At 37.5% G+C, this 27,043-nt stretch overlaps 1 protein-coding gene across 8 annotated transcripts in view; it reads left to right on the top strand.

The window, feature by feature from the left end:
• Positions 1-27,043, top strand: part of Trpgamma (Transient receptor potential cation channel gamma) — a 129,451-nt gene that overhangs the window by 44,778 nt on the left and 57,630 nt on the right. For all 8 annotated transcript variants that reach the window (XR_012410058.1, XR_012410057.1, XM_073966293.1 and 5 more), the window contains one exon: positions 7,247-7,286. Coding sequence is in view for 2 of the 8 variants with exons in the window: in XM_073966289.1 (XP_073822390.1) it covers positions 7,263-7,286 (24 nt within the window). In the remaining 6 variants the exon portion in view is untranslated. The remainder of the gene's footprint in view (positions 1-7,246; positions 7,287-27,043) is intronic.

Raw genomic sequence — 27,043 nt, 5'->3', positions numbered from 1 at the left:
AAATCGCGGTCAAAGTTGACATTTTCAGGTTTATTTTAGGTTTTCGCGATTTTGCTTGGAAACTGCAACTCCTATCGAGATGGAGCTAAAGAACATTAAGTAGCTGTGAAAATTCTCCAGAGGATTTACTGTTATGATTTGGTCCTAGGTCTTACCATTTTTGAGAAATAGAAGTTTAGGTCACATTTTTAGATTTTTTTGTTAGGTTTTCACGATTTGCTTGAAAACGGTAAGTACATGGTGGTTTTTTTAGGCCCGATAGAACTTGAAATTGCAAAAAATAACACAAAAAAATAAATTGTAATCAATTTTTTTTTTATTCGAAAGATCAATACGTGACATTAACATTTGAAAATGATTTCGTGCATATGGGCACCGCGGCTGTTCTTGACGAAGTGCAGTCTGGACGTCCAATTTTTGGCCACTTTTTCGAGCACTGCTGGCCGTATGTCACGAATAACACGAACAATGCTGGCCTCCAAAGCATCAATTGTTGCTGGTTTATCAGCATAAACCAGTGACTTCACGTAGCCCCACAGGAAATAATCGAGAGGTGTCAAATCGCACGACTTTGGAGGCCAATTGACAGATCCACTTCTCGAAATCAACTTATCGCCAAATTTCGATTTCAATAAGTCGATGGTTGCGTTCGCCGTATGGCACGTAGCGCCATCCTGTTGAAACCACATCTCCTCCGGATCAATGTCATCCATATTTTCAAACAAAAAAATCATTGATCATGGTGCGGTAACGATCTCCATTGACCGAAACGCGAGCTCCGGCCTCATTTTTGAAGAAATAAGGTCCGATGATGCCACCAGCGTGAAAACCGCACCATACCGTGCATTTTTCTGGATGTAATGGAGTCTGTAGGGTCTCTTGTGGATTGGTCTAGAGAGTATGTGGTACGAAATCTATCCACAGTTCTACGAGTGGCTTGTTCAGATGGACGATTATGTACGCCATACAAATGATGAAGTCGTCTATAAGTTGCGCGAATCGACGACTGATTTTCAAAGTAAATTTGGATAATTTCGTAGCGTTGTTCAAGCATAAGTCTATTCATGATGATTTGTCAGAGTATACTGAAAAAAAAAATAAAAAAAGATTCATCAAAAATTAATTTTTTGTGTTACTTTTTACAATTTAAAGTTCTATCTAGCTTAAAAAAAAACACCCTATATGATAGAAATGTGACTAAATAAAATCGTATTTAAGTTAATGGTTCCACAAACATTCCGGAAGGGACAAGAGAGACTTCTCTCATATCAATGAGTGCACAACGATTCATATTAGCTCAATGACATGGGACCTACAGTTTATCGCCGAGTTTATCACTTACAGAGAAGTTTTACATGGCTGCCACCGTTAAAAAGTGTTTGATGTTGCATGGCCGGGGAATCGAATACACGAACTTCAGCGTACATTGCATCACGGTAGCACCCAAGGAGAAAATCTTATAGCTGTGAAAATTCTGTATAAGATTGGTTTTCGTAATTTTTCCTAGGTTGTACGGTTTTTGAGATATATAAGTTTAATTTGGGAAATTGCAGTCATGACCTTGTTTTAAAAGGAGACGATACAGTCAGTAAGTTGTCAAAATTTAATCTTCTATATCTCAAAAATGGTAATACCTACAAAAATATCATAAAGGACAATCTTGTAGAGAATTTTTACTGCTACAAAAAATCTTTAGTCCCATTTCGATAGGGCTTGCGGTTTCCAAGCAAAAAGCCCTAAAAATGTGAATTTTGACAGCGATTTATCTGAAAATACATCCGGCAATTTTTTTGTTTTTTTTTTTTATACCCTCAGCCATTATGCTAAAGAGGGTATTTACACTTTGATACGACCAAAAATGTGCCTCATCGAAATAATGGTTTTAGACCCCAAGTATGTTTGTACGATATCCGTTTCAGACAATTTTGAGTAGATCTAGCAATGTCCGTCCGTCTGTCTGTCTGGCTGGCTGGTGCGCACGATAACTCTCGAACGGATCAATCGATTCGGTTCAAATTTTGGGTATTGAAATATTTTGTCCAGATTTGATTTAAGTTCGAAGATGGGCCATATAGATCCACTCCATCAGGTACCTCCCCCCCAAAAGTGCAAAAATTGTCGCAAACCTTGTGCGCACGATAACTCTTGTAGGGAATAACCGATTTGGTCCATACTTTGCACATCGTGTAATTTCTACCAAACTTAGATTAGGTTCCAATATGGACTCAATCGGTCCACTCCTTCGGGTACTTCCCACACAAAATTTCGGAAAAGTTCAGTTTAGGACCTGGTCTGGAATCGCTTTGATTTTTGTCCTCTATACGACGCTGTAAGTTTCATTAGGGGCAAGTCCATACTTCCTGAGAAAATAGCCTGAAAGTTACAAAAACCCTATGACACCGTGTGTAGTGGTTGGAGCGCAAAATAACTCTCGAACGGATCTGCCGATTCGGTCCAAAATTTGGCTTTCGTAATATTTTGTCCAAACTTAGTTCAAGTTCAAAGATGGATTATATCGGTCCACTCCTTCCGGTACCTCCCCCACAGAAGTTCGAAAATGTTCGGAAAATTTGTGCGTACGATAACTCTTGAGGGGAGCAACCGATTTGGTCCATACTTTGCACATTATGAAATTTCTACCAGAATTAGATGAGGTTCCAATATGGACTCAATCGGTAAACTCCTTCGAGTACCTCCCACACAAAATTTCGGAAAAGTTCAGTTTAGGACCTGCTCTCGAGTCGCCTTGGTTTTTGTTGTAACATCTTGTATTCACTGTCCCCTATACGAAGGTACAAGTTTCCTCAAGGGCAAGTACATACTTCCTGAAAAAATAGCCTGAAAGTTGAAAAACAAACCCTATGACACCATGTTTATGGGTGGAACCGCAAGATAATTCTCGAACGGAAATGCCGGTTCCGGCCAAAATTTGGCGTTCGTAATATTGTTTCCAAACTTAGTTTAAGTTCGTAGATAAGCCATATCGGTCCACTCCTTCAGGTACCTACCCCACAAAAGTTCAAAAATATTCGGAAAAATTGTGGGCACGATAACTCTTGATGGGAGTGACCGATTTGGTCCATACTTTACACATTCTCATAATATCTACTAGATATAGATCAGGTTCGAATATGGACTATATTTGTCCACTCCATCCCGTACCTCCCACACAAAAATTTTGATAAGTTCACTTTAAGGGCTGCTATTGAATCACTTTGATTTTTGTTGAAGCAACTTACATTCGCTGCCTCAATTACGATGGTAAAAGTTGTTTCAGGGCAAGTCCATACTTCTTGAGAAAACAGCCCGAAGGGTGTAAAAACCCCCTATGGCACCCCCATGGTCTATGACGGTCCATTCCTTTAAGTACCTTTTCAGCAAAATTTTTGAACTTTAATCCTAATACACATTTTTGTCGGTTCATACGAGACCAACATTTTGAAACCCCTTAAATACATAAGTTTTTTGTGAAAAAAAGTGTTTCAATTTGCACAGGCTGAGGGTATATCTCTGTCGGGAAAGCCGACTGATACTTTTTTACTTGTTTTTTTTTTTTTTGATTTTTCTCATCTATGAACATTGTAGTTTCAGAAACCGCAAAAACTTCCAAGGTGTAAGCACCTTTAATTTACATTTAGTTAAGGCGTGGTGAATGTTATAAAAATATTCGTATAAATTAGTTAAATTTCTTCAGTGGACAATTTTATAATCAATCGTCTATTATATCTCTGCTGGTCAGAATTATTTTGCAGGCACATATCGATACAGATTAGCAATAACGTTTTTTTTTATTTTTACCCTTATGGTTAAACTAACCTTTAACAATGTTTATAAAACAAAACCTTGAAGAATTTCCCTTCTGTGGAAAGACAAAACTTTTATCCCAGCCAGCTGTTAAGCTTCTTTTAATTAATTTTTATATCAACAGAGCATGTGAGCAGAGTTTTTTGTTCTGTAGATTTGATGGTCATCATCCAAACTTGTTTTTCTAAAATATTAAAAGGTAAAAGTTTTCAAAACCAACTACACAACATTTATTAAATAAAAAAGTGTACAAAAATATTTTTATTAGTTGCGTTATGTGGGGGGTTGGTTGACCATATTACATAGACATGTTATAAACAAGGAAACAAATCAGTTCTCAAGGTCAAAGGATCATTGTTATAAAGTGGTTGTTATGTTAGAAGCAATTATCAAGGAGGGCATTAAAGTAAAACAAGTGAAAAAGGTATCAGTCGGCTTTGGCTACAGAGGTATACCCTCAGCCTGTATGAATTTAAACTTATATCTGTGAGCAGATCGACTACTGGTTACACAATCAAAATCATTTTCGGTTACTCCCTTCAAGAGTTATCGTGCGCACAATTTTTTCGAAAAATTTTCAAAAATATTTTTGGACAAAATGCCAAATTTTGGACCAAATCTGTTCATCCGTTCGAAAGTTATCGTGCGCTCCAGCCAGCCAGACAGACATACGGACGAACATTGTCTTAAACAGATTACTTCCAAACCATTATTTCGTTGAGGCACATTTTGCCCTCGTTAGCATAAATGCTGAGGGTATAAAAAATCTATGCGGTCAAAGAGCAGAAATGTAGATATTTAGAGGATAACAACTTTTAATTTTTTATTGATAGGCCTAAAAAGCCATTTAATAAGGATTCTTAACGATTATTTTGGATTAAAGGCATGTACTGACATAGTCCATTTTGGAAGTGGGTCTTATTTTGGGAGTCATTCCTCACGGTAGATTTCCCGCCCACCATTCATTTCAGTTGGTCACCACATAATTTAGACCTTTGGAACATTATATCAGGAAACATGGACTTGTCCACGAAAAACATATTATCGCTGTAAACAGAGACACTAGAAGTAACTTCGGTAAAAATTTGCAAAGTATCCTCGAACAGACTCTTATCCGCACTTAAACAAAAATGTTGATCATTTGTGTAGGTGGTACCCTAAGAAAACAAAAACAAAATCGGTTGTTCCGTTTATGAGATAGCGCGCATACCATTTTAGCGATTATTTTCGAACATTTGTGGGGAAGATACCGGAAGAAGTGGACTTGTAAGGACCACCTTCGAATTGTATCTAATATTCGCAGAAATATTACGATATGCAAAGTGTGGATCAACTCAGTATTCGGTTCGAGAGATGTCGTGTGACACTTCCACTACACTTGCTGGCCGTAGGGGCTTTTAACAGCTTTCGGTTCATTTTCTCAAGAAGTATGGAATTGCCACTCAAAAAACTTTACCATCGTAATAGGGGCCTTTAGTGCAACCGGTTGCAAGAAAAATCAAAACGATTGGAAAGGAGCTGCTAAACTGCACTTTTCCGAAATTTTGTATTGGAGTTACCCGAAGGACATATATGCACCTTTTCAGATGTAATTCGAAACATTTTAGTTGTAATTCGAGAATTCTATTTGTAATTCGTAACATTTCATTTGTAATTCGAATTATTCTATTTGTAATTCGAATTATTCCATTTGAAATTCGTATTATTGCTTTTGTAATTCGAATTATTTTTGTTAATTTTCTCGTTTAGAGTTAAGCTTGATGATCTGAAATTATTTGCAAGCGAATTATTTCATTTTTATTTCACTATATCGGTCCACTCCTTCGGGTACCTCCCACACAAAATTTCCGAAAAGTGGAATTTAAGACCTCCTCTCGATTTGTTTTGATTTTTGTTGTAGCAACTTGTATTCGCTGCCCCCATTACGAAGGTACAAGTTTTATCAGGGGCAAGCCCATACTTCCTGAGAAAAATCCGTTATCCGTAGATTCGATATTGTTAATTGATGGACGTTTCAATTCACACAGGCTGAGGGTATATCTCTGTCGGCCAAACCGACTGATACTTTTTTACTTGTTTTTTTTTGGTCAGTGTTAAACTTTAGCAGAATCCTTGGACTGCACAGTGGATCCACTTGTATGGAGAAAGTGGCCAAAAATATTTAGAGTGTAAAAAATCAAGCCATTGCGCCGGTTACAGCTTTGTGCTGCTGCGAAGAGTGTTTTAAGAAACCACGAGCGTAGCATTCTCCCCCCTTTCCCCTCTGGAGGGGGTATACGGTAAGAATTGTTTTATGCTGTTATTACAAAATGACATGAACAAAGGCCTCGGTTATCATATGATGCAAAAATAGGCTTGGGGAAACAAAACAATCTCCGAAACAACATAAAATTCAACCAATTTAGCGGATTAAAAAAATCAAAATTTTTGTCCGAAAATTGGTAAAATTTTTAATAAAGATCTTATAACGTTTTTCCTGGAAGGCAAGTACCGCCAACGAAAGACGAATTTGGAAGAAGATTTCTTCATCTTGCTACTGATGCCAATTATGTTAATGTACGTGGTCAGATAACAGAGTTATACGCTGATATATCCATAGAAACCCTATTCTAGGGCAGCTTTAGTCAGCGACCCACCATTTATAGTCTGGCAATAGATGGCAGCTGATTTTAATACTGAATAATCTTAAACCCATGACCTACTTTGGAAAATTATTAACGAGATGCACTGGTGAGCATCATGACTAAAACCTTATTTAAGTATATGATCGAATTGGCATTACAAAATACACTAAGAAAATATGCAGCTAACTAGAATTTCACAACACGCTAAAACACTATTTTTTAATGAAAATTAAGCTATTACCTCCTCCTTCAAAATCCCTTATAATATTTTGCTATACGTATTAGTTTCGCGATATTTTGAATATATTTACTGGCACTTAAAATATATGTTGTACTCACAACAAAAAATATTAGTCAAATGTTCCGACTTGTTAAGCTATTCTTAGGAAGATCGCGTTCGAATGAAACAAAAACTAATATATTTTTAAGAAGGTCTATGTCATAGCTGTCAGAGTTGCCAGATGTTGTACCAAAATTTTGACATTCATTTTTTTATTTTTAACCAATGGGTGGATCCACTGTGGACTGGCCTGAACTAGATTTAAGGCATAGGTGTTAAAATTATGTAGAGGGGGTTATTTAGAGACTCGAGCTTGATCGAAATTTGGTAGTCACTCCCTTCAATAGTTAGAGTTTGCGACATTTAAATACAAATTATTATTAAATTTTTTTTCAAAGTATCATGGTGCCAATGACATGTTTCGGCTTTATTTGTAAAGATTTTCGATTAATCAACTTTGTATTTCTTCTTTTCAATAAATCACTTTAATAAGTCATAATTAATAATTGCATCTTTTGTTTCAAAATTCTCTTTGCAGTTGTCGAAATGGAACGATGGGAAAGCAAACGAAGAAGGCGGTACGTATGGATTTTTAAACAAATGTTTTTTTGTTAACAGACAAGCATGGATGCAGCTCTTGCATTAACACCCTTTCATTTCATTCATTAATCTGTTCTGTGTTCAACAAAAAAATAGGTATTTACGAGTATATTCCCCGAGATCACTTGTGGTGAATTGTTATGTTAGGAAAGCACCCATGGAAAACAGAACATATTGCAACAAGTAGATAGCGTAAAAATCGTTCAGGCCAGTGGGCAAATGCATATAGAGTATTGGCCAACACTTAAGTACCCCCTTGGTACATTTTTTTAAAACAATTTTTTAAGAAAACAAAATAAATGTATAAATTCAAATAAATTTATTTTTTATTTTTCTTTTTATTATACCCTACTCCACTATGTGGAAGTTTTTTTTTTTGCTAAAAATGCATGTAACACCGCCAAATATTCGTCGTAGACCCCAATTGTGGTATACCATTTTTAATATTTTGACGAGATAAAGGAATTTAGCGATGTGTGTTCGTCCGTCCGTGTGTCCATCCATCCATTAAAAATTGTAATCCAACTCCAGGTTGCAATTATGGACCGATCGTCACGAAATTTTGAATGGAGATCAGCTTCAGACCAGAATATTATCATTGGTGATGATCGTGAAATATTTAGAGGGTGAGGTGAACTCAGATTTTGTAGCTGCTCTGTTGGTCGCAATAATAGTCCGATCAGCGCTAAATTTTAAGTAAGGTTTGAGATTATGACAGAGAAGAAGCTTGCAATTTAATATGATGATCAGATAGTATTTACCGGATAAAATGGACCGAAACTTTTGTGTGAAAATTGGTAAAATCTACATACATACATACATAAATGAAAATCAAATGTCGTTCGTTGGTGATGGCATTAGTTGAGAACGGCTGGACCGATTTCGATAATTCATTCTGTAAAATGTGCGCCATAACCCGACTTGGAGTTTTATGCAAAGAAAATTTGACCATGCCCACTTTACGCCATCTTTTTTCAATTTTTATATTTTCTACAAAAACTACTGAAACGATTTTTCTAAAATTGTCAGGGATGCCAGCCAGTTAAAATGGGCTACAAATTTTGTTGAATTTCGGAGGGGGCGGGGTACTTCCCCTATACCCTATTTCTTTGAAAATGCTATATTTACAATAGTTTCAAATGTATCGGTTTGGAAATTAATTTAAGAGGCAATTGTGGTTGTGTCTCCCACCTTACCTACTTTTTTAGGATCCAAAGACTCGACCACGCCCACTTTTTAAATTTGTTACATCTACAAAACTACTGAACCGATTTCCCTGAAATTTTGAGGGAATGCACAGGGATGGACCCCTGTATAAGCCAAATTGTAATTGGATGTATAAGCCAAATTAATGATTATATCGGTTTCAGCATATATTTTGGGAGGCAATGGTGTTGTGTGTACCCTAGGTACATATTGGGAGCCAAAATACCGGACCACGCCCACTTTTTTTAAATATATTATATCTTGAAAACTGATGACCACGCCCACTCTTTTCAGTACATTATTTTTCCAAAACTACTGCACCTTATTTCATGCAATTTTCAGAAAATGTTCAGGAATGTCCCGTGGTCCAAAATGCTATATATTTGCTGATGAATTTCGGGGGCCTATTGTTTTATAAGCGATATATTTTCTAAACGTATGAGTGCATCGGCTTGCAAATTATTTTTGAGACAACGATAACGGACGATAACAAATCTTAAACAGCATTAATGGGCGAAAAAATCTGACAAAGTCCGTAAGAGAAAAGAAAGCCTACAGATACATTTTATATTGTCCTCGGTTTGACAATGGACCGAAGAAGTGAGGTAAAAAATACCTATTTTTTAATTATCAAGCATAAAGTCCATAAAAAGTTGACATTAAAACTCATTACGACGGGCCAACAACGCGGACCGGGGTCTGCTAGTTTTTAATCTTTATTCCCGGCCACGTAAGTTATATTTGGAAGAAAATCGATCGATTATATTGATGTATGTACGTGGTCAGATAACCGAGCTACAGCCCAGTATATACAGGGATCCAACAGTTATAGCGTAATGCTGACAAATTTTTGCACGAGGTAAGAGTTTTGGTCAAAGAAGAGCCAATAATTCTAAATAATGATAGGAGAGTATTTAGCGGGTGAAATTGGCCATAACTTTTGTGGGAAAATATTCAAATTTAATCTTTGGTCCATTTTTTAAGTTCTAGTGTACATATTCCGGCAAACGAAACTTGAAAACCTGCTCTTGACCTCTCTCTTGATGAAAATTGCATCAATGTAGCGGTTAGATTACAGAAGTACTCTCTAACATATAAATGGGTTCCTTTATTTATTTGAAATTTTGCCTATTAGGGCGAAGTTAATTTTAATATTAACAAGTAAGCAAAGGTTATAGTCGGACGGGGCCGACCATTTGATACCCTACACCACTACCCCTGGGAATTAGTTTTCAGGAAATCAAAATTCTTTATGGAACAAATAAGCTTATTGTACAAAAGAACTTTGTCGATTCTGCCACCTTATTACATTAAGCTTGGGACCTAAAGTTTATCGCCGAGTCCGAACGGCATGTCCTACTACACCACTCTTAGAGAAGTTTTATATGGCTGAAATACTCAGAAAATGTGCCACAATTACTGAGGTGTATTTTGACACCGTTGAAAACTTGATGTTACTTCTTCGGGGAATCGAACCCACGATATTCTGCGTACAAGGCGGATGTGAAGTTGAAATATAGCTCCACTCTATGGAATAATATTAAATATCTCCGAAGTCTATTCTTCAAAAATCAAAAAATGTAAAATTTCCATGCTTTGACATATCTAATAGTGTGCCACCGTGGTGCAATGGTATGCACACCCGCCTTTCGCGCAGAATGCCCAGGTTCGGTTCCTAGGCCAGGCCACATGCAATTTTCAACGGTGACAAAATACCCCTCAGTAATGATGGTGACATTTACTGAGTATTTCAACCATGAAAAACTTCGTTACATGTGGTGTCTTAGGACACGTTCTTCGGCGATAAACAGTAGGTCCCTTATCATTGAGCTAGTATGAATCGAGGTGCACTCATTCATATGAGAGAAGCCTCCCTTGTCCCCACTGGGATGTTTGTGGAACAATTATGTATATCATTATACATTTCTAATAAAAGTTCCAAAATTGGAAGCCCCTTCTTGGTAGCCCCTTCTGATACATATATAAATTTTCTTTGAATATCAGGTTCCTTTTTGGAATACACCTAATATAAATAAATATATAAGCCGCCGATATTTCGCGGTGTTACATGCATTTATCCCAAAACAAACTTATAATACCCTTTCCACATAGTGGTATAATTATTCCCTCAGCATTTATGCTAACGGGGATAAATACACTTTCATATCGGAAAAATATGCCTCATCGAAATTGATGTAAATGTGGAAGTGGTAGAATAAATTCAACTAATCGTTTTGAATGTTTAGGATGAAGTAAGGAAAAATTTTATTCAATATGTATATATAGTTATGACAATTCAGTTTGTATGTCTAATACTACTATATCAGTTTAACATTTTCATATAACAAGTATAAATATTACAAGTTTATTTCAACACTTCCCCTGAACATGTAATATCATATCTACTTATAGTAACATGATTTTAAATATATGATAAATTGTTATTGCAAGCCAAAGACTTTCGTAAAGACTAATAATTTGTTTAAAGTAACGCCCTTTGTAAACATGTCAGCAGCCATTTCATTTGTAGATAAATATTGCAAATTAATAGTACCATCATGCAAACGTTCTTGTATGAATTTGACTCTTATATCGATGTGCTTCGTTCTAGACGAATAGGCGTTATTATAAGCAACGTGAATAGCACTCTTATTATCACAGTGCAAAACTATAGTTTTAGCAGGTTTAACACTGAGTTCTTTCTCCAAACGTTTTAGCCAAATAACTTCTTGAATGGCCGCAACAATAGACATGAATTCCGCCTCCGTTGAAGACAAAGCAACAGTTTTCTGACTTTTAGTAGCCCATGACACAGCACCTGACTGGAAAGTAAATACATATCCAGTAGTTGAACGTCGTTCATCCACGTCGCTACCCCAATCAGCATCACAATATCCAGTTATTTCTTCTCCATCTTTTGCATAAACTATGCCTTTATTCATGGTTCCTTTTAAGTAACGCATCACTCTTTTACATGCTTCCCAATGACCTTTTCCAGGATTTTCACAGTATCTACTCAACACGTTAACGATGTAACAAATATCAGGTCGAGTTACGTTTGCAGCAAATAATAAACATCCAATTGCTTCCATGTAAGGAACTTTAGACATGTATATTTCATCCTCCCTTGTTTTAGGACAGAGTTCCTTTGAAATTTTTGTACTACAATCAACTGGAGTTTTTATTGGGTTACAGTCGATCATCTGAAAACGCTTAAGAACATTTTCAATATACTGGGTCTGGTCAATTTTGATATAGTTGTCCTTTTGAGAAATCCGAATTCCCAACATTGAAGAAGCTTCGCCCAAGTCTTGCATTTTAAAATTATTCTTCAGAGATTCCTTAATGCGTTCAATATGACTGGATTTATTTGACAAAATCAAAACATCATCTACGTAAATTGCGATGTATGTTATTTCGTCCTTTTGAATTCTGTAGTAAATGCACTGATCGGTTTCGGATCGAGTAAGCCCCATCTTCAACAAAACTTTGTTAATAGTATCATTCCATACACGGCTTGATTGTTTTAATCCATATATGGACTTTTGAAGTTTGCAAACTCTACCAGTTCCATCATTCATACCTTCGGGCTGTTCCATATAGATTTCTTCCTTTAGATCACCGTTTAAAAATGCAGTAACTGCATCCATTTGATGGATTTTCAAATTGTATTTTGCAGCTAAAGCAATTAGAAATCTGATTGATTCATACCTGACTACAGGAGCAAAAGTTTCATTATAGTCAATTCCTTTTTCTTGATTATAACCTTTTGCCACAAGTCTTGCTTTTCGCCGCAAAATCTCATTGTTAACACCAACTTTAGTCCTGAAACACCATTTTGCAGGAATTGCTTTTTTATTTGAAGGTAGCTCGGTTAAAATCCATGTTTCATTTGCAATCAATGAATCATATTCTTTTTTCATAGCTAGCTTCCACTCCTCTGCATATGGTGATGAAATTGCTTCGGCTATATTAGTTGGATCATCGGACACAAATTCCATCGCACTAAATACGAAGGATCGTTTAGGCCTGTTAGCTAACCTCTCTGAACGTCTTACATTAAGATTTTCCGAAGATTCCGCATTATGAACATTATCAGGTGTCATAGCATCCATAAAATCATCGTCACTGCCTGTTGAGCTATTGAGCTCATTAGGTTCCAAATCATCATTCGATTCCAATTCGACTGTTGATTCTCTCTCATTTGGCAATTCAACTACAGTACTTCCCCCGGAATTGACAACTTCAGAATTCATCTCTTGCTCTATTTCGGGAAAATATAGATTTTTGCGTTGAACAGACATTTTACCATAAAATTCAGATTCGAAGAATACAACATCTCTACTAGTGATAATTTCATTTTTAGCGGGATTAAAGAGACGATAAGCTTTACACTCTGAGCTATATCCAACTAAGATGCATTCTATTGACTTTTTCATTAATTTAGACCGCTTCTGTTTTGGCACATGAACCATAGCCTTACAACCAAATACTCTTAGGTGTTTTAAATTTGGTTTTTTGTTTGACCAAATTTCCTCTGGAGAACGTGAGTTACCTCTGCATGGAACACGGTTTATAAGATACGCAGAAGTCATGGCGGCTTCTGCCCAAAATTGTTCCCTTAATTTGCTTTCGAATAGCATACAACGCATCCTTTCTACAACAGTCCGATTCATTCGTTCTGCTACACCGTTCTGTTCTGGAGTGTACGGACAAGTTTTCTGGTGTTTTATTCCATTTTCTTTCAAATATGTGGCAAATCGGTTGTTCAAATATTCTTTTCCATTGTCAGTGCGTAATATTTTTATTTTGCTAGAACATTCATTTTCCACAGCATTCTTGAATTCAACAAATCTCTCGAAAGCTTCTGATTTACGTTTAATTGGGTATACAAAAATTTTTCTGGAAAAATCATCAACAAAGGTCAATATATAAGAGTTTCCAGAAAATGATGTTTGCTTAAATGGACCAAGTAAATCGGAATGCACTAATTCAAGTAAGCCTGTAGCTCTTTCTCCTACGTCTTTGAACGATTTTCGAGTTTGTTTCCCTTCAACACATGTAGTACATTGTTCTGAAGTTACTTCGCAATTTATACCAAAACAAGATGACTTCACATTTCGGAGGTTTTCACTGCAAATATGGCCTAGCCGACGATGCCATAAATTTGAAGTTGGCTTCACAATGAAAGATTTTTCTTTCGGTGTAACCACACCGCACTTCAGACGGTACAAGCCATTATACATTACAGCCTCCCCAATTAAATCATCGTCCTTGTTGAAAATCTGACAAACATCTTTCTCGAATATAATCTTCTTACCATTCTGGGTTAACTGAGCAACCGAAATCAAATTCGCACAGAGATCTGGAACATACTCCACATTTTTAACAACTGCATTGCACGAACCTTCACCCATATTCAAAGACATCTGTACATCTCCCGAACACGAAACTTTCAATTTGTTATTATTAGCGACCACAATTTCTTTGTTACAGACTTTAGTTTCATTTAACAACAAATCGCTATTATTAGTCATATGAGACGTCGCACCTGAATCGATATACCATTCATTCACTTTGTCTGTTTCAGATATCAGAGCTGCGTACAAAACTTCACCACTGTTCTTTGTTGGTTTTTTAGGATTGTTCTTGTTTTTCTTTGGACAATTTTTACTAAAATGACCAATTTCATTACACGAATGACACTTCAATTTCCAATTTTTGAATTTTTTGTTTGCCACCAATGCTTTTTCTTTCTTATTGTTATCAAATTTAGCGTCTTGCAACAATAAATTCTTTACCGAGTCAACAGTCAATTTGGTTTTTGAATTTTCAATTGCCATCACCAATGATTGAAATTCTTCCGGCAATCCTGCCAGCATTAGAGAAGCCGTTACTTCGTCATTAATTACCAATCCAGCATTATTGACTTTGATGGATGTTAAAATCATTGCATTTACGTATTCTTCCACTGATGGAAAATCACCAAGCTTAAGTTGCACCAACTGTTTCAACAATTCCACCTTTCTGGTCAACCCAGTATCCTCGTATGCACTTACTATCGAATCCCAAGCATCCTTTGCCGTTTTAGCTTTTGCAATATGAGCGAAATTGTTGGGTTCGATCATTAGCGTTATCTCCGCCAAAGCAAGTTCATTAATTTCACGATCCTTGTCTCCATCTATCCCTTTTTCTACAACATTCCAGCATTTCTTAATCACCAAACAAGACTTCGCATGTCGTCTCCAAACATCGAAATTTTCACGTCCACGTAGCTTTTCGAATGGGAAATTGAAAACTGAAGCCATTGCGTTTTAAAATGCACGATATATAAAATGAATTCCGCGTAACAATTCTACCAAAAACGGTACAAAAGGCCCATAACCTGATGTAAATGTGGAAGTGGTAGAATAAATTCAACTAATCGTTTTGAATGTTTAGGATGAAGTAAGGAAAAATTTTATTCAATATGTATATATAGTTATGACAATTCAGTTTGTATGTCTAAGCCTACTATATCAGTTTAACATTTTCATATAACAAGTATAAATATTACAAGTTTATTTCAACAGAAATAATGGTTTTAGACCCCAAGTATGTTTGGACGAAATCTGTTTCACACAATTTAGAGTTGATTTAGCCATATCCGTCCCTCAGTCTGTCTGGCTGGAGCGCACGCCAAATTTGGCTTTCGTAATATTTTATCCAAACTTAGTTTATGTTCGAAAGTGGGCTATATCGGTCCACTCCTTTCGGTACCTCCCCCACAAAAGTTCGAAATTGTTGGGAAAATTTGGTTCATATTTTTCACATGCAAAACTCCTATGGCAGCGTGTGCAGTGGTTGGAGCGCAAGATAATTTTCGAACGGATCTGCCGATTCCGTCCAAAATTTGGCCTTCGTAATATTTTGTCCAAACTTAGTTTAAGTTCAAAGATAAGCCATATCGATCAACTCCTTCAGGTACCTCCCCCACAAAAGTTCAAAATTTTTCGGAAAAATTGTGTGCAAGATAACTCTTGAAGGGAGTAACCGATTTGGCCCATACTTTACACATCCTTATATATCTACCAGATATAGATCAGGTTTGAATATGGACTATATTTGTCCACTCCTTCGGATACCTCCCACACAAAATTTCAGATAAGTTCAGTTTAAGACCTGCTCTCGAATCACTTTAATATTTGTTGCAGCAACTTGCATTCGCTGCCTAAAATACGACGGTAAAGGTTTTTTAAGGGGTATGTCCATACTTCTTGAGAAAACAGCCCGAAAGGTGTAAAACCCCCCTATAACTCTCGAACTGATCAATCGATTTGATTCAAAATTTCGCCGTCGTCATTTTTTTCCAATCTTAGTTTCAGTTCAAAGATGGGCGAGACCGGTCCACAACTTCCGGTACTTCCCCCCAAAATTTAAAAAATGCCACTAAAACGGTATGCACTATACAGTTTCATGAACGGCGTAACCAATTTCGACAAAACTTTGGATCTCCTAATATTTGGTCCAAATTTATTTTAACTTTTAAAATGGTCCATATCGGCCCTCTCCTTAGGGTACCTCCCCCACAAAAGTACAACATTTGTGTCTAAGTGCAGTTTAGGGTCTGTTCTATGATCCTTTGGAAATGTATACCGATGCTGTTCGTTGTGGTCCTGTTTACAGCGATATTATGTTATCCGTGGATAAGTCCATGCTTCATGGCGTACTGGTCTAAAAGTTATACGATGACCCACTGAAATGACTGGGTGGCACGATAACTATCGAAAAGATATGACTGCCAAAATAAGATACACTTCCATAATGGATTATGTCGGTCCATTCCTTCAAGTACCTCCTCCGCAACGCTTTTGAACTTTAATCCTAATCCAAATTTTTGTCGGCAAGTTCAAATGTCTAAAAAGGTCCAAAAATTCTAAAAAGACCCTAAATACATTCGATCTGTCAGTAGATGAAAGTTTCAATTCACATAGGCTGAGGGTATATCTCTGTCGGCGACTGATACTTTTTTACTTGTTTAAGTCATGGTTTATTAACCATATTCTGACACCGCAGCGGGATAGAAGACCAAAAATAAGAAGACACGTGTCGCAGCGTTTTGCCCTAACACTTCCACTTTCGCGGTTATGGGCCCCCAAAATTCAATTTTTTTCAAACTGATGGGAAAAACCGAGTAGATTATGAAAGTAGAGCTAAAAATATGAGACACGTGTATCGGCGTTTTTATACCCTCCACCATAGTATGGAGGGTATATTAAGTTTGTCATTCCGTTTGTAACACATCGAACTAATCATTTGCGACCCTATAAAGTATATATATTCTTGATCAGGATAAAATTCTAAGACGATCTAGCCATGTCCGTCTACCCGTCTGTCCGTCCGTCTGTCCGTCTGTTGTAATCACTCTAGCGTCCGCAATAATTGAGATAGAGTGCTGAAATTTTGCACCCGAGGGTCTTTTTTCCATAGGCAGGTCAAGTTCGAAGATGGGCTATATCGGTCCACTCTTTGGTATAGCCCCCATATAACGGCACCTCCGGATTTGAGGTATTTTGACGTTCTTCGCCACATTTGCATACCGAATTACCTATAATTTGGCACTTAGAGTTCCTAGTGATCACCAAACTTATATCCCAAAGGATATGGGCATAGGTCCATGTTTTGGTATAGTCCCCATATAACGGTTCCTCCCGATTTTCGGTATTTTGAGAATTTTAGCCACAATTTTTAACCGAACTATCTGCAATTTGACATTTGAGGTTCTCAGTGGTCATGAAACATCTCCACGAAACATCGTCAACATAGGTCCATGTTTTGGTATAGCCCCCATATATCGGTACCTCCAGATTTTCGGAATTTTGAGAATTTTAGCTAAAATTTTTAACTGAACTAGCTGTAATTTGCCATTTGAGGTTCTCAGTGGTCATGAAATATCTCCACCAAACATCGTCAACATAGGTCCATGTTTTGGTATAGCCCCATATAACGGTACCTCCCGATTTTCGGTATTTTGAGAATTTTAGCCACAATTTGTAACCGAACTATCTGCAATTTGACATTTGAGGTTCTCAATGGTCATGAAACATCTCCACGAAACATCGTCAACATAGGACCATGTTTTGGTATAGCCCCCATATATCGGTACCTCCAGATTTTCGGTATTTTGAGAATTTTAGCTACAATTTTTAACTGAACTAGCTGTAATTTGCCATTTGAGGTTCTCAGTGGTCAAGAAATATCTCCACCAAACATCGTCAACATAGGTCCATGTTTTTGTATAGCCCCATATAACGGTACCTACCGATTTTCGGTATTTTGAGAATTTTAGCCATAATTTGTAACTGCAATTTGACATTTAAGGTTCTCAATGGTCATGAAACATCTCCACGAAACATCGTAAACATAGGTCCATGTTTTGGTATGGCCCCCTTATAACCGTACCTCCCGATTTTCGGTATTTTGAGCATTTTAGTTACAATTTTTAACCGAACTAGCTGTAACGTGACATTTGAGGTTCTCAGTGGTTATGAAACATCTCCAGGAAACATCGTCAACATAGGTCCATGTTTTGGTATAGCCCCCATATAATGGTACCTCCCGATTTTCGGTATTTTGAGAATTTTAGCTACAATTTTTAACCGAACTACCTGTAATTTGCCGTTTGAGGTTCTCAGTGGCCATAAAACATCTCCAACGAAACATCGTCAACATAGGTCGATGTTTTGGTATAGCCCCCATATAACGGTATCTCCCGATTTTTGGTATTTTGAGAATTTTAGCTACAATTTTGTCTATTCAAAAATAATCGTCAATATAGGTCCATGTTTTGGTATACCTCCCATATAACTGTACCTCCCGATTTTCGGGAATTCTCAGTGGTCACGAAATTTCTTCACTAAAATTCGTCAATATGGGTCCATTTTTGAGGGTCTACATTGTTTTGATGAAACTACCCTCAATTTGACTCTTGAAGTTCCCTGCAGCTATAAAACTTTTCCGTCAAAAAATTTAAAGATAGGTTGACTCTTTGATATAGCCCCGTAGGTGGTACCTTTCACCTAGCTGAACACATTTTTTTGGATTAGATTAGATAACACTGTGCAACAAAATGGAGGTGAAAGTCTGGGGCACGGAAAATTCCTCTAGGGGAAGAAAGGCTTTGGTGAGTATATTATGAACCCCGAAGGACAGATCCGCCGTGAGTCGAACTTTCGCGTTATGGCGTAATGAAATTTTTGTTAGCGACCCTGTGGGCCATCAGGAATTAGCGTTATAGTGGGAGGCAGTAGGATTCTGTCCATTGTCGAAAAGTTGTTCCACCTAAAATTGTGAAAGGACCCTAATTATTCCATTTTAATTAAGACTATTTTATGGTGGAGGGTATAAAAAGTTCGGCGCGGCCGAACTTATCGACTTTTTACTTGTTAAGATATATAATGTTAAAAGACATTTCATTTTTTTGGTGACCACAGTGACGTCATCTCCCTAAAATTATGTTTTGTGGGTCAATTTTGATTAAACTCAAATGAAGTCCAACTTTAGCCCTAAAACGTGTTTTTCATTTTTAGAGATTTCTGGCGATTAGATAAGTTTTACAGATTTGGTGTATTCTGAGACCTATAGTAAAATTTTATGACGAACAATTTTGTTGAATATTTGGATTTGATATGATGACATTTTAAAGGAGCTTTTTAAAGATTTTCGAAAAAAGGACCAAAAGACCCATTTGATGAACCGCATGAGGGTTAAAATTTTTAACAAAAATATTGCCCATAACCGCCTCTATAAAGTTGCCGAAGACACTATATACCTAAACTGCAAGGATTCCATAATATCTTAACTCGAATATTTCGAAAAAAAATTTAAATAGGAGCAACTTGCCCCGCCTACTTTGGTTACTTTCCGATGTAAACTTTTAAAACGCCGATACACGTGTCTCATATTTTTAGTTCTACTTTCATAATCTACTCAGTTTTCCTTGCCATTTTTGTTGTTGTTGTTGTCGCACAGTGTAATTGTGAACACAAAAAATCTACTCAACCTCATCTTCAAAATCGTCAAGGTTAAATTTCCCTTAAATTTTTTCTCGGAGTTTAGCGTACAGATATGAAACCGATCAAAATTGAAGCAAACAACCAAATAAACAAGTAAAAAAGTGTCAGTCGGCTTTGCCGACAGATATATACCCTCAGCCAATGTGAAGTGAAACTTTCACCTACAGACAGATAAAATGTATTTATGCTCTCTTTACAATTTTGTGACCCTTTTTGGACATTTTGAACTTGCCGACAAAAATGTGGATTAGGAATTAACTGCACTAAGACACAAATGTTGAACTTTTGTGAGTGAGGTACCCTTAGGAAGGACCATTTTAGAAGTTAAACTAAATTTTGACCAAATATTTGGAGATCCAAAGTTTGGACCAAATTGGTTGCCCCATTCAAGTGATATCGTCCTAGCATTTTAGTGACATTTTTTAAATATTGGGGAGAAGTACCGAAAGTTGTGGACCGGTATTGCCCCATGAAACTAAGTTTGGATATAATATGACGAAGACCAAATGTTGGACCAAATCGGTTGCACAGTGCGAGAGTTATCGTGCTCTCCGACAGCTACATATGGTAACATAGGGATTTTTTACACCTTTCGGTCTGTTTTCCTAAGAATTATGGACTTGCCCCTGAAAAAACTTTTACCGTCGTAATGGAGGTAGCGAATGCAAATCGCTTCAACAAAAATCAAAGTGATTCGAGAGCAGGTCTTAAAGTGAACTTATCCAACATTTTGTGTGAGAGGTACGAGAAGGAGTAGACAAATATAGTCCATATTCGAATCTGTTCTATATCTGGTAGATACATTAGGATGTGCAAAGTATGGATTACATCGGTCACTCCGTTCAAAAGTTATCGTGCGCAGAATTTTTCCGAACATTTTCGAACTTTAGTGGGGGAGGTACCTAAAGGAGTGGACCGATATGGCTTATCTTCGAATTTTAACTATGTTTGGACAAAATATTACCAAGGCCAAATTTTGGACCGAATCTGCAGATCCGTTCGAGAGTTATCTTGCGCTTCAACCACTACACACGATGTCATAGGGGCTCTTTGCAACTTTTAGGCTATTTTCTCAGGAAGTATGGACTCGCCCCTGATGAAACTTGTACCGTCGTATGGGGGGCAGTGAATACAAGTTGTTGCAAAAAAAACCAAAGCGATTCGAGAGCAGGTCCTAAACTGAAGTTTTCCGAAATTTTGTGTGGGAGGTACCCGAAGGCGTGGACCAATTGAGTCCATATTGGAACCTCATCTAAGTTAGCTAGAAATATAACGATGTGCAAAGTATGGACCAAGTCGGTTATTCCCTTCAAGAGTTATCGTGCGCACAAATTTTCCGAACATTTTCGAACTTTTGTGGGGGAGGTACCGGAAGGAGTGGACCGATATAACCCATCTTCGAAGTTAAACTAAGTTTGGACAAAATATTGCGATAGCCAACTTTTGGACCAAATCGGTTTATCCGTTCGAGAGTTATCGTGCGCACCAGCCAGCCAGACAGACAGACAAACGGACGGACATTGCTAAATTGACTCTAAATTGTCTGAAACACATTTCGTCCGAATATACTTGGGGTCTAAAACCATTATTTCGATGAGACACATTTTGCCCGTATGAAAGTGTATATACCCTCGTTAGCATAAATGCTGAGGGTATAAAAAAGGTGTACCTTAGGTCTCAATAAGCAACTTTCTAGAACATACGAACTCTGTAGAAACGGTTCTTAAAGTCCAAAATAGCAAACAAATGCGGTTTTTATCCTCTTTTCTCGGTTTCTGCTCCATAGATACTAAACCGTTCTAAATTCAAGAAAACAACCAACCACAATAATATAGCAAAGATATCAGCAAAATACTATCTGGAACATATGAAATATCTATGAACGGTTCTTTAATGTGAAAATAGCCAAAAACTTTTGAAAATAATCCATTTTTATACTTTTTTCTCCGATTCTGGTCCAAGATATGTGCTTGAGAAAAATTATCCCTTTTGAAATCAAGGCTGCAAAAGTAGAAGTGGTATGGAAAAACGCTGGGACACGTGTCTTCTTATTTTTAGTCTTATATTTTCGTGTCCCATAGTGTATCCGAACACCTCAACCCAAGTTGATTTTTATACTTTTTTCTCCGATTCTGGTCCAAGATATGTGCTTGAGAAAATGATCCCTTTTGAAATCAAGGCTGCAAAAGTGGAAGTGGTATGGAAAAACGCTGGGACACGTGTCTTCTTATTTTTAGTCTTCTATTTTCGTGTCGCATAGTGTAGCCGAACACCTCACCCCAAGTTGTTATCAGTCTGAAGGTGAACCTAATATTGGACAAACATTTTAGGCCCCCAAAAAGCCTTGTTAATTCAGTGATCCAAAGCATTCGAACATTTACATTCCAAAGACCCGCTGCACTATCCGCAACTGCTAATTAGAAAACATGCCACCCACATCAATATTCAAATGTAAATAAGACATTTACAAATCTCAATTGCACAACTTGCGTATTCCATACGCCAAAATAAATTCCGCGTCAAAAATATTATAAGTGAGCCATAGTAAATTCCGTGAAGTGAATAACGCGTATTATTCACATCAAATATATTTTCGAATACAATTTCATACAAAAGTTTGTAAAATTTCATATCATTTTATGATTTATTCAAAAACAAAAAAAGACCCACGTCCAATACAAAATATTGCGATACGAAAAATGTGCCACAGATTCGCCGCCATTGTTTTGGATGACATAAAAGCAAATAAACAACAAAATTGTTCTTGGAAAAATGCAAACAGCAGCAACAACAACGACTACGAAAAAAACCTACATTGTGGTTTCCACAAGCGATTATTGGTTAAGTGTTGATTTACCGGTCACAAAACATGAATCGGATGAATGGATGGTTGGTTGACCTGCTGGTTTGCGCGGAAAACATCACCACAAAATATAATCGCATCCTCTCCAATGAATTTGTTTTAAATCCGCTTTGTGTTTATTTTATAGCCATTTTTTCCATTTCTTCGCTATTCATGGTGCAGCCCCCAAAAAGTGATCATAAAAAAACTTTTATGCATTTTCTCCGAGTTATTTTATAAGTGCTTTGTAAACACCATCCACGCTGCAGTAATGAATGCAGTTTCCTCCGCTTGCAATCTTTTTTATATTTCCCCCGTTTTGAGTTACTTTTCCCATTGGAAATTAGTAATAATGCTGCACAGCTAAGGGGAATTTTGACTGCATTTGGTTTTGTTTAAAAAATAGTTTTGAAAAGTTTTCTAAAATTATGAATATTGGTGTCAAGAGGGATAGAGAACGCGAAAGTTTGCAGGTTGATTTTGCGGTATTGTGTAATTATAATATTTGTATGAACAATTTACATTGGACAGATCGAATACCGGCAACACAACCGAAATGCTTTAGAACAAGTAAGAAATTATCAGTCAGCTAAGCTGACGGAGATATACCCTCAGCCTATGACAAAAAAATTAAGCAAACACAATAATTATGCCTTATATAAAATGTATTAATTTTGTATCACGAGTTTGCTTCAAAATATCTGTAGGTATTGTAATGTGGGGCTATACCAAATCATTGTCATATATCAATAATTTTTAGAAGCAAACTTCTGATTCACTCACACTTTATCCATTTTAATATGTGCAAGCAGGGTTTTTTGGAGCTTTTTGCCCAATATGTCAGGAAGTATGGATCGTTGTAAATGAGGTCGCTAGAACAACCTACTGAAAAAAGAGAGGAACTCTTAAACTTCAAATTTTCCGAGTTTTGTGTGGAAGGTAACGAGTGGACCGATATAGTCTTTATTCGAACCCGACCTATATCTGGAGGGAATAATAAGTACCAAGTTTCGACCAAATCGATTGTTCCCTTTACGAATTAATGTTCACACCATTTTAGAGAAAATTTTTAACTTTTGGTGTGGGAGGTACCTGAAGAAGTGGACCGACAGACAGACGGACGAACGTAGCTAAATCGACTGCAAATTGTCTGAAACGAAGTTCGTCCAAACATACTTGAGGTTTAAAACCATTATTTCGATGAGGCACATTTTGGCCGTTTGAGAGTGTATATACATACCCTCGAGGTCTTCTATAAATGGAAAAAACCCTCAACGAAGTCTTCTATAGATAGAAGACCCCTCAACGAGGTCTTCTATAGATAGAAGCCCCTCAACGAGGTCTTCTATAGATAGACGACCCCTCAACGAGGTTTTCTATAGATAGAAGACCCCTCAACGAGGTCTTCTATAGATAGAAGACCCCTCAACGAGGTCTTCTATAGATAGAAGACCCCTCAACGAGGTCTTCTATAGATAGAAGACCCCTCAACGAGGTCTTCTATAGATAGAAGACCCCTCAACGAGGTCTTCTATAGATAGAAGACCCCTCAACGAGGTCTTCTATAGATAGAAGACCCCTCAACAAAGTCTTCTATAGATAGAAGACCCCTCAACAAAGTCTTCTATAGATAGAAAAACCCTCAACGAGGTCTTCTATAGATAAAAAGACCCCTCAACGAAGTCTTCTAAAAATAGAAGACCCCTCAACGAAGTCTTCTAAAAATAGAAGACCCCTCAACGAAGTCTTCTAAAAATAGAAGACCCCTCAACGAAGTCTTCTATAGATAGAAGAACCCTCAATGAGGTCTTCTATAGATAGAAGACCCCTCAACGAGGTCTTCTATAGATAGACGACCCCTCAACGAGGTCTATAGATAGAAGACCCCTCAACGAGGTCTTCTATAGATAGAAGACTCCTCAACGAGGTATTCTATAGATAGAAGACCACTCAACGAAGTCTTCTATAGATAGAAGACCCCTCAACGAGGTTTTCTTTAGATAGAAGACCACTCATCGAGGTCTTCTATAGATAGAAGACCCCTTTTTTTTTTTTTTTTTTTTTTTTTTGGTCGGGGAAAAAATCATCGAAAGACTCTGCCTACCTGGTTTATGATTTCGCCAGGTGTGCGAGACTTTAACACGCTAAAATAAACCCTTTACTCTGATCCACCATCCCTGCGGTACCGCCGTACAGGCATTTCGTCGCAGGGGGGAATGTTCTATAGAACACTTCTATTTGTTATTCTTCTTCGAATGTCGTCTTGCCTCCGTAATTCCAATATTATTGTCTTTACGTACTCACATACATACTCCCAATTGCTTAGAGACGTCATCATAATTTCGATTATATTTTCTACACATATCTCACTACCAACTTGCCGCTCTAAATTTGTCCTCTCTTCACTGAATCGCGGGCACAGAAAGAAAACGTGCTATGGGTCTTCTACATGTTCCACGCAGCAGGGACAATCAGGGGAGCAGTCAAGTCCAAAACGGTATAAATAGGACCTGAAACAGCCATGTCCGGAGAGAAATTGGGTGAGATAGAAGTTTAGATCTCCATGTCGCCTATTTGACCATGTGTCCACATTTCTTATCAGAGAATACGTCCATCTGCCTTTTGTAGATGCTGACCACCTACTTTGCCATTCGGTAATGCTACGTCTTCTTGCGACGTCGGATTCATTATCTATTTCCTGTGAGCTTCTTGAGTTGTATACGTATTCTGATTCTCTTGCAAGAATATCTATGGGAATCATAGCTGCGATAACATAGGCTGCATCGTCAGAAACAGTCCTATATGCACAGCATACACGTAGTGCTGCCAGTCTGTATACTGTACCAATCATTTCGTAATAAGTGGCATACCTCAAGGATTTCGCCCATATTGGTGCTGCATAAAGAATAATATTTTTGGTAACTCCTGCCAGAACTTTTCTCTTTAAGTAACCGGACCTCTTGTGTTTGGCATTATACGGCACAGCGCTTTACAAGTGTTTCCGGCTTTCGCCTTTACGTAATTCAAATGCTCCTTGAAAGATAAACGATTGTCTATAATAACGTCTAGGTATTTCAGGCTTTCCGCTGTTGTGATTGTACATTTTCCGATTTGAATATTTATCCTTTCTACAGTTCTGCGGCTTGTAATTAATACAGCTTCCGTTTTTTGATCGGCTAATGCTAGGCCTTGTGAACACAGCCACGATTTAACCAACTGTATGCTGACTTCTGAGACATTTTTTGCTTCTTCGGTTGTTTTTGCAACTATAACTAGCGCAATATCATCTGCAAATCCAATAATATTTGCTCTCTCTGGGAGTTTTAGCTTTAAGACACCATCATACATCACGTTCCACAGAAGAGGTCCAAGAACAGATCCTTGTGGTACTCCTCCTGATATTCGGTATTCTTTTAAACCCTCCTCAGTTTGGTATATTAGTATTCTGTTGCGGAAGTAGTCCTGGAGTATAGCCACAAGATATGCCGGGACGTTTAACCGTCTCAGAGCGTTTAGAATATTCTCCCAGTTAGCTGTGTTAAAGGCATTTTTAAAATCTAGTGTTATGACAACACAATACTCTTTTTTCCAGCTTTGGCCATTTATTGCTTCCCTTGCGATATCTGTTACCATTTTTATTGCATCGATCGTAGATCTTTTTTTCTGAAGCCAAATTGGCTTTCAGATAAGCCCTTTGCACGTTCTATGTACTCTTCAAGTCTGTCGCGGATAATGCTCTCAAGGAGTTTTCCGCATGTATCTATCATACATAGCGGGCGGTATGATGAAGGATTTTCCAAGGGCTTGCCGTTTTTGGGCAATAGGACTAGTCTTTGCCTTTTCCATAACGATGGAAAGGATCCATATTCTAAGCAGGAGTTCAGTAATTTAAGCATTTGTTCTCCACAGCAACTTATAATCTCTTTTAGAACGTAGTTGGGAATTCCATCGAGACCAGGCGCTTTAAAGTCATCGAATTTAGAGACGGCAATATTTATCTCCGCTGGTGTAACCGGGGGGTAAGCAAAATGTCCCCCAGGGTCAAAAGTTGCCCATGATGTTACAGCTTGGTGAGGAAAAAGGTGATTCACAATGTTATCTAATGTTTTAGCATCCGTAGGTGTACTTGAGCCGAAGCATTTCAGTTTCTTAGTCACAATCTTGTACGCGAGTACAAACGGCTGGGATTCTACATCATCGCAAATAGCGAGAAAACACGATCTTTTGCTTGCATGAATGGCTTTTTGGAGGGCTTTCTTCTTCATCTTGAGAACCTGTCTATACGCTTCATTGTCTTCTCTATCACGAGTTCTTACAAAACGTCTTCTCGCACGAAGACACTCTTTACGTAGTTCAGCTATTTCAGCGTTCCACCAATATACTGGATTTGTTGACACCCCTCTTCCTTTTTTGCATCGATGCGTTGCATGCTTGTGTTGCTCGAAGAATAAGCTCTTCCGCCATATTTTCGGGGGTTCTGTGTCTTCCACACATAGCGCAAATATGTCTTTATCAAATGAGCCTTTTTTCCAACCAGATATTTCAGGCGTTCGAACCGATCTTCTTACTGTTGTCGCGTCATTACGATTAATGATTATAGCCTAATGATCACTATAAGTGAACATATCACTGA

The sequence above is a fragment of the Musca autumnalis genome, unplaced genomic scaffold (genome assembly GCF_047663935.1).
Source record: "Musca autumnalis isolate F117 unplaced genomic scaffold, ASM4766393v1 scaffold_2, whole genome shotgun sequence".
Taxonomy (NCBI): domain Eukaryota; kingdom Metazoa; phylum Arthropoda; class Insecta; order Diptera; family Muscidae; genus Musca; species Musca autumnalis.
The sequence above is the reverse complement of the archived record's forward strand: the minus strand, read 5'-3'. Positions and strand labels throughout refer to the sequence as shown.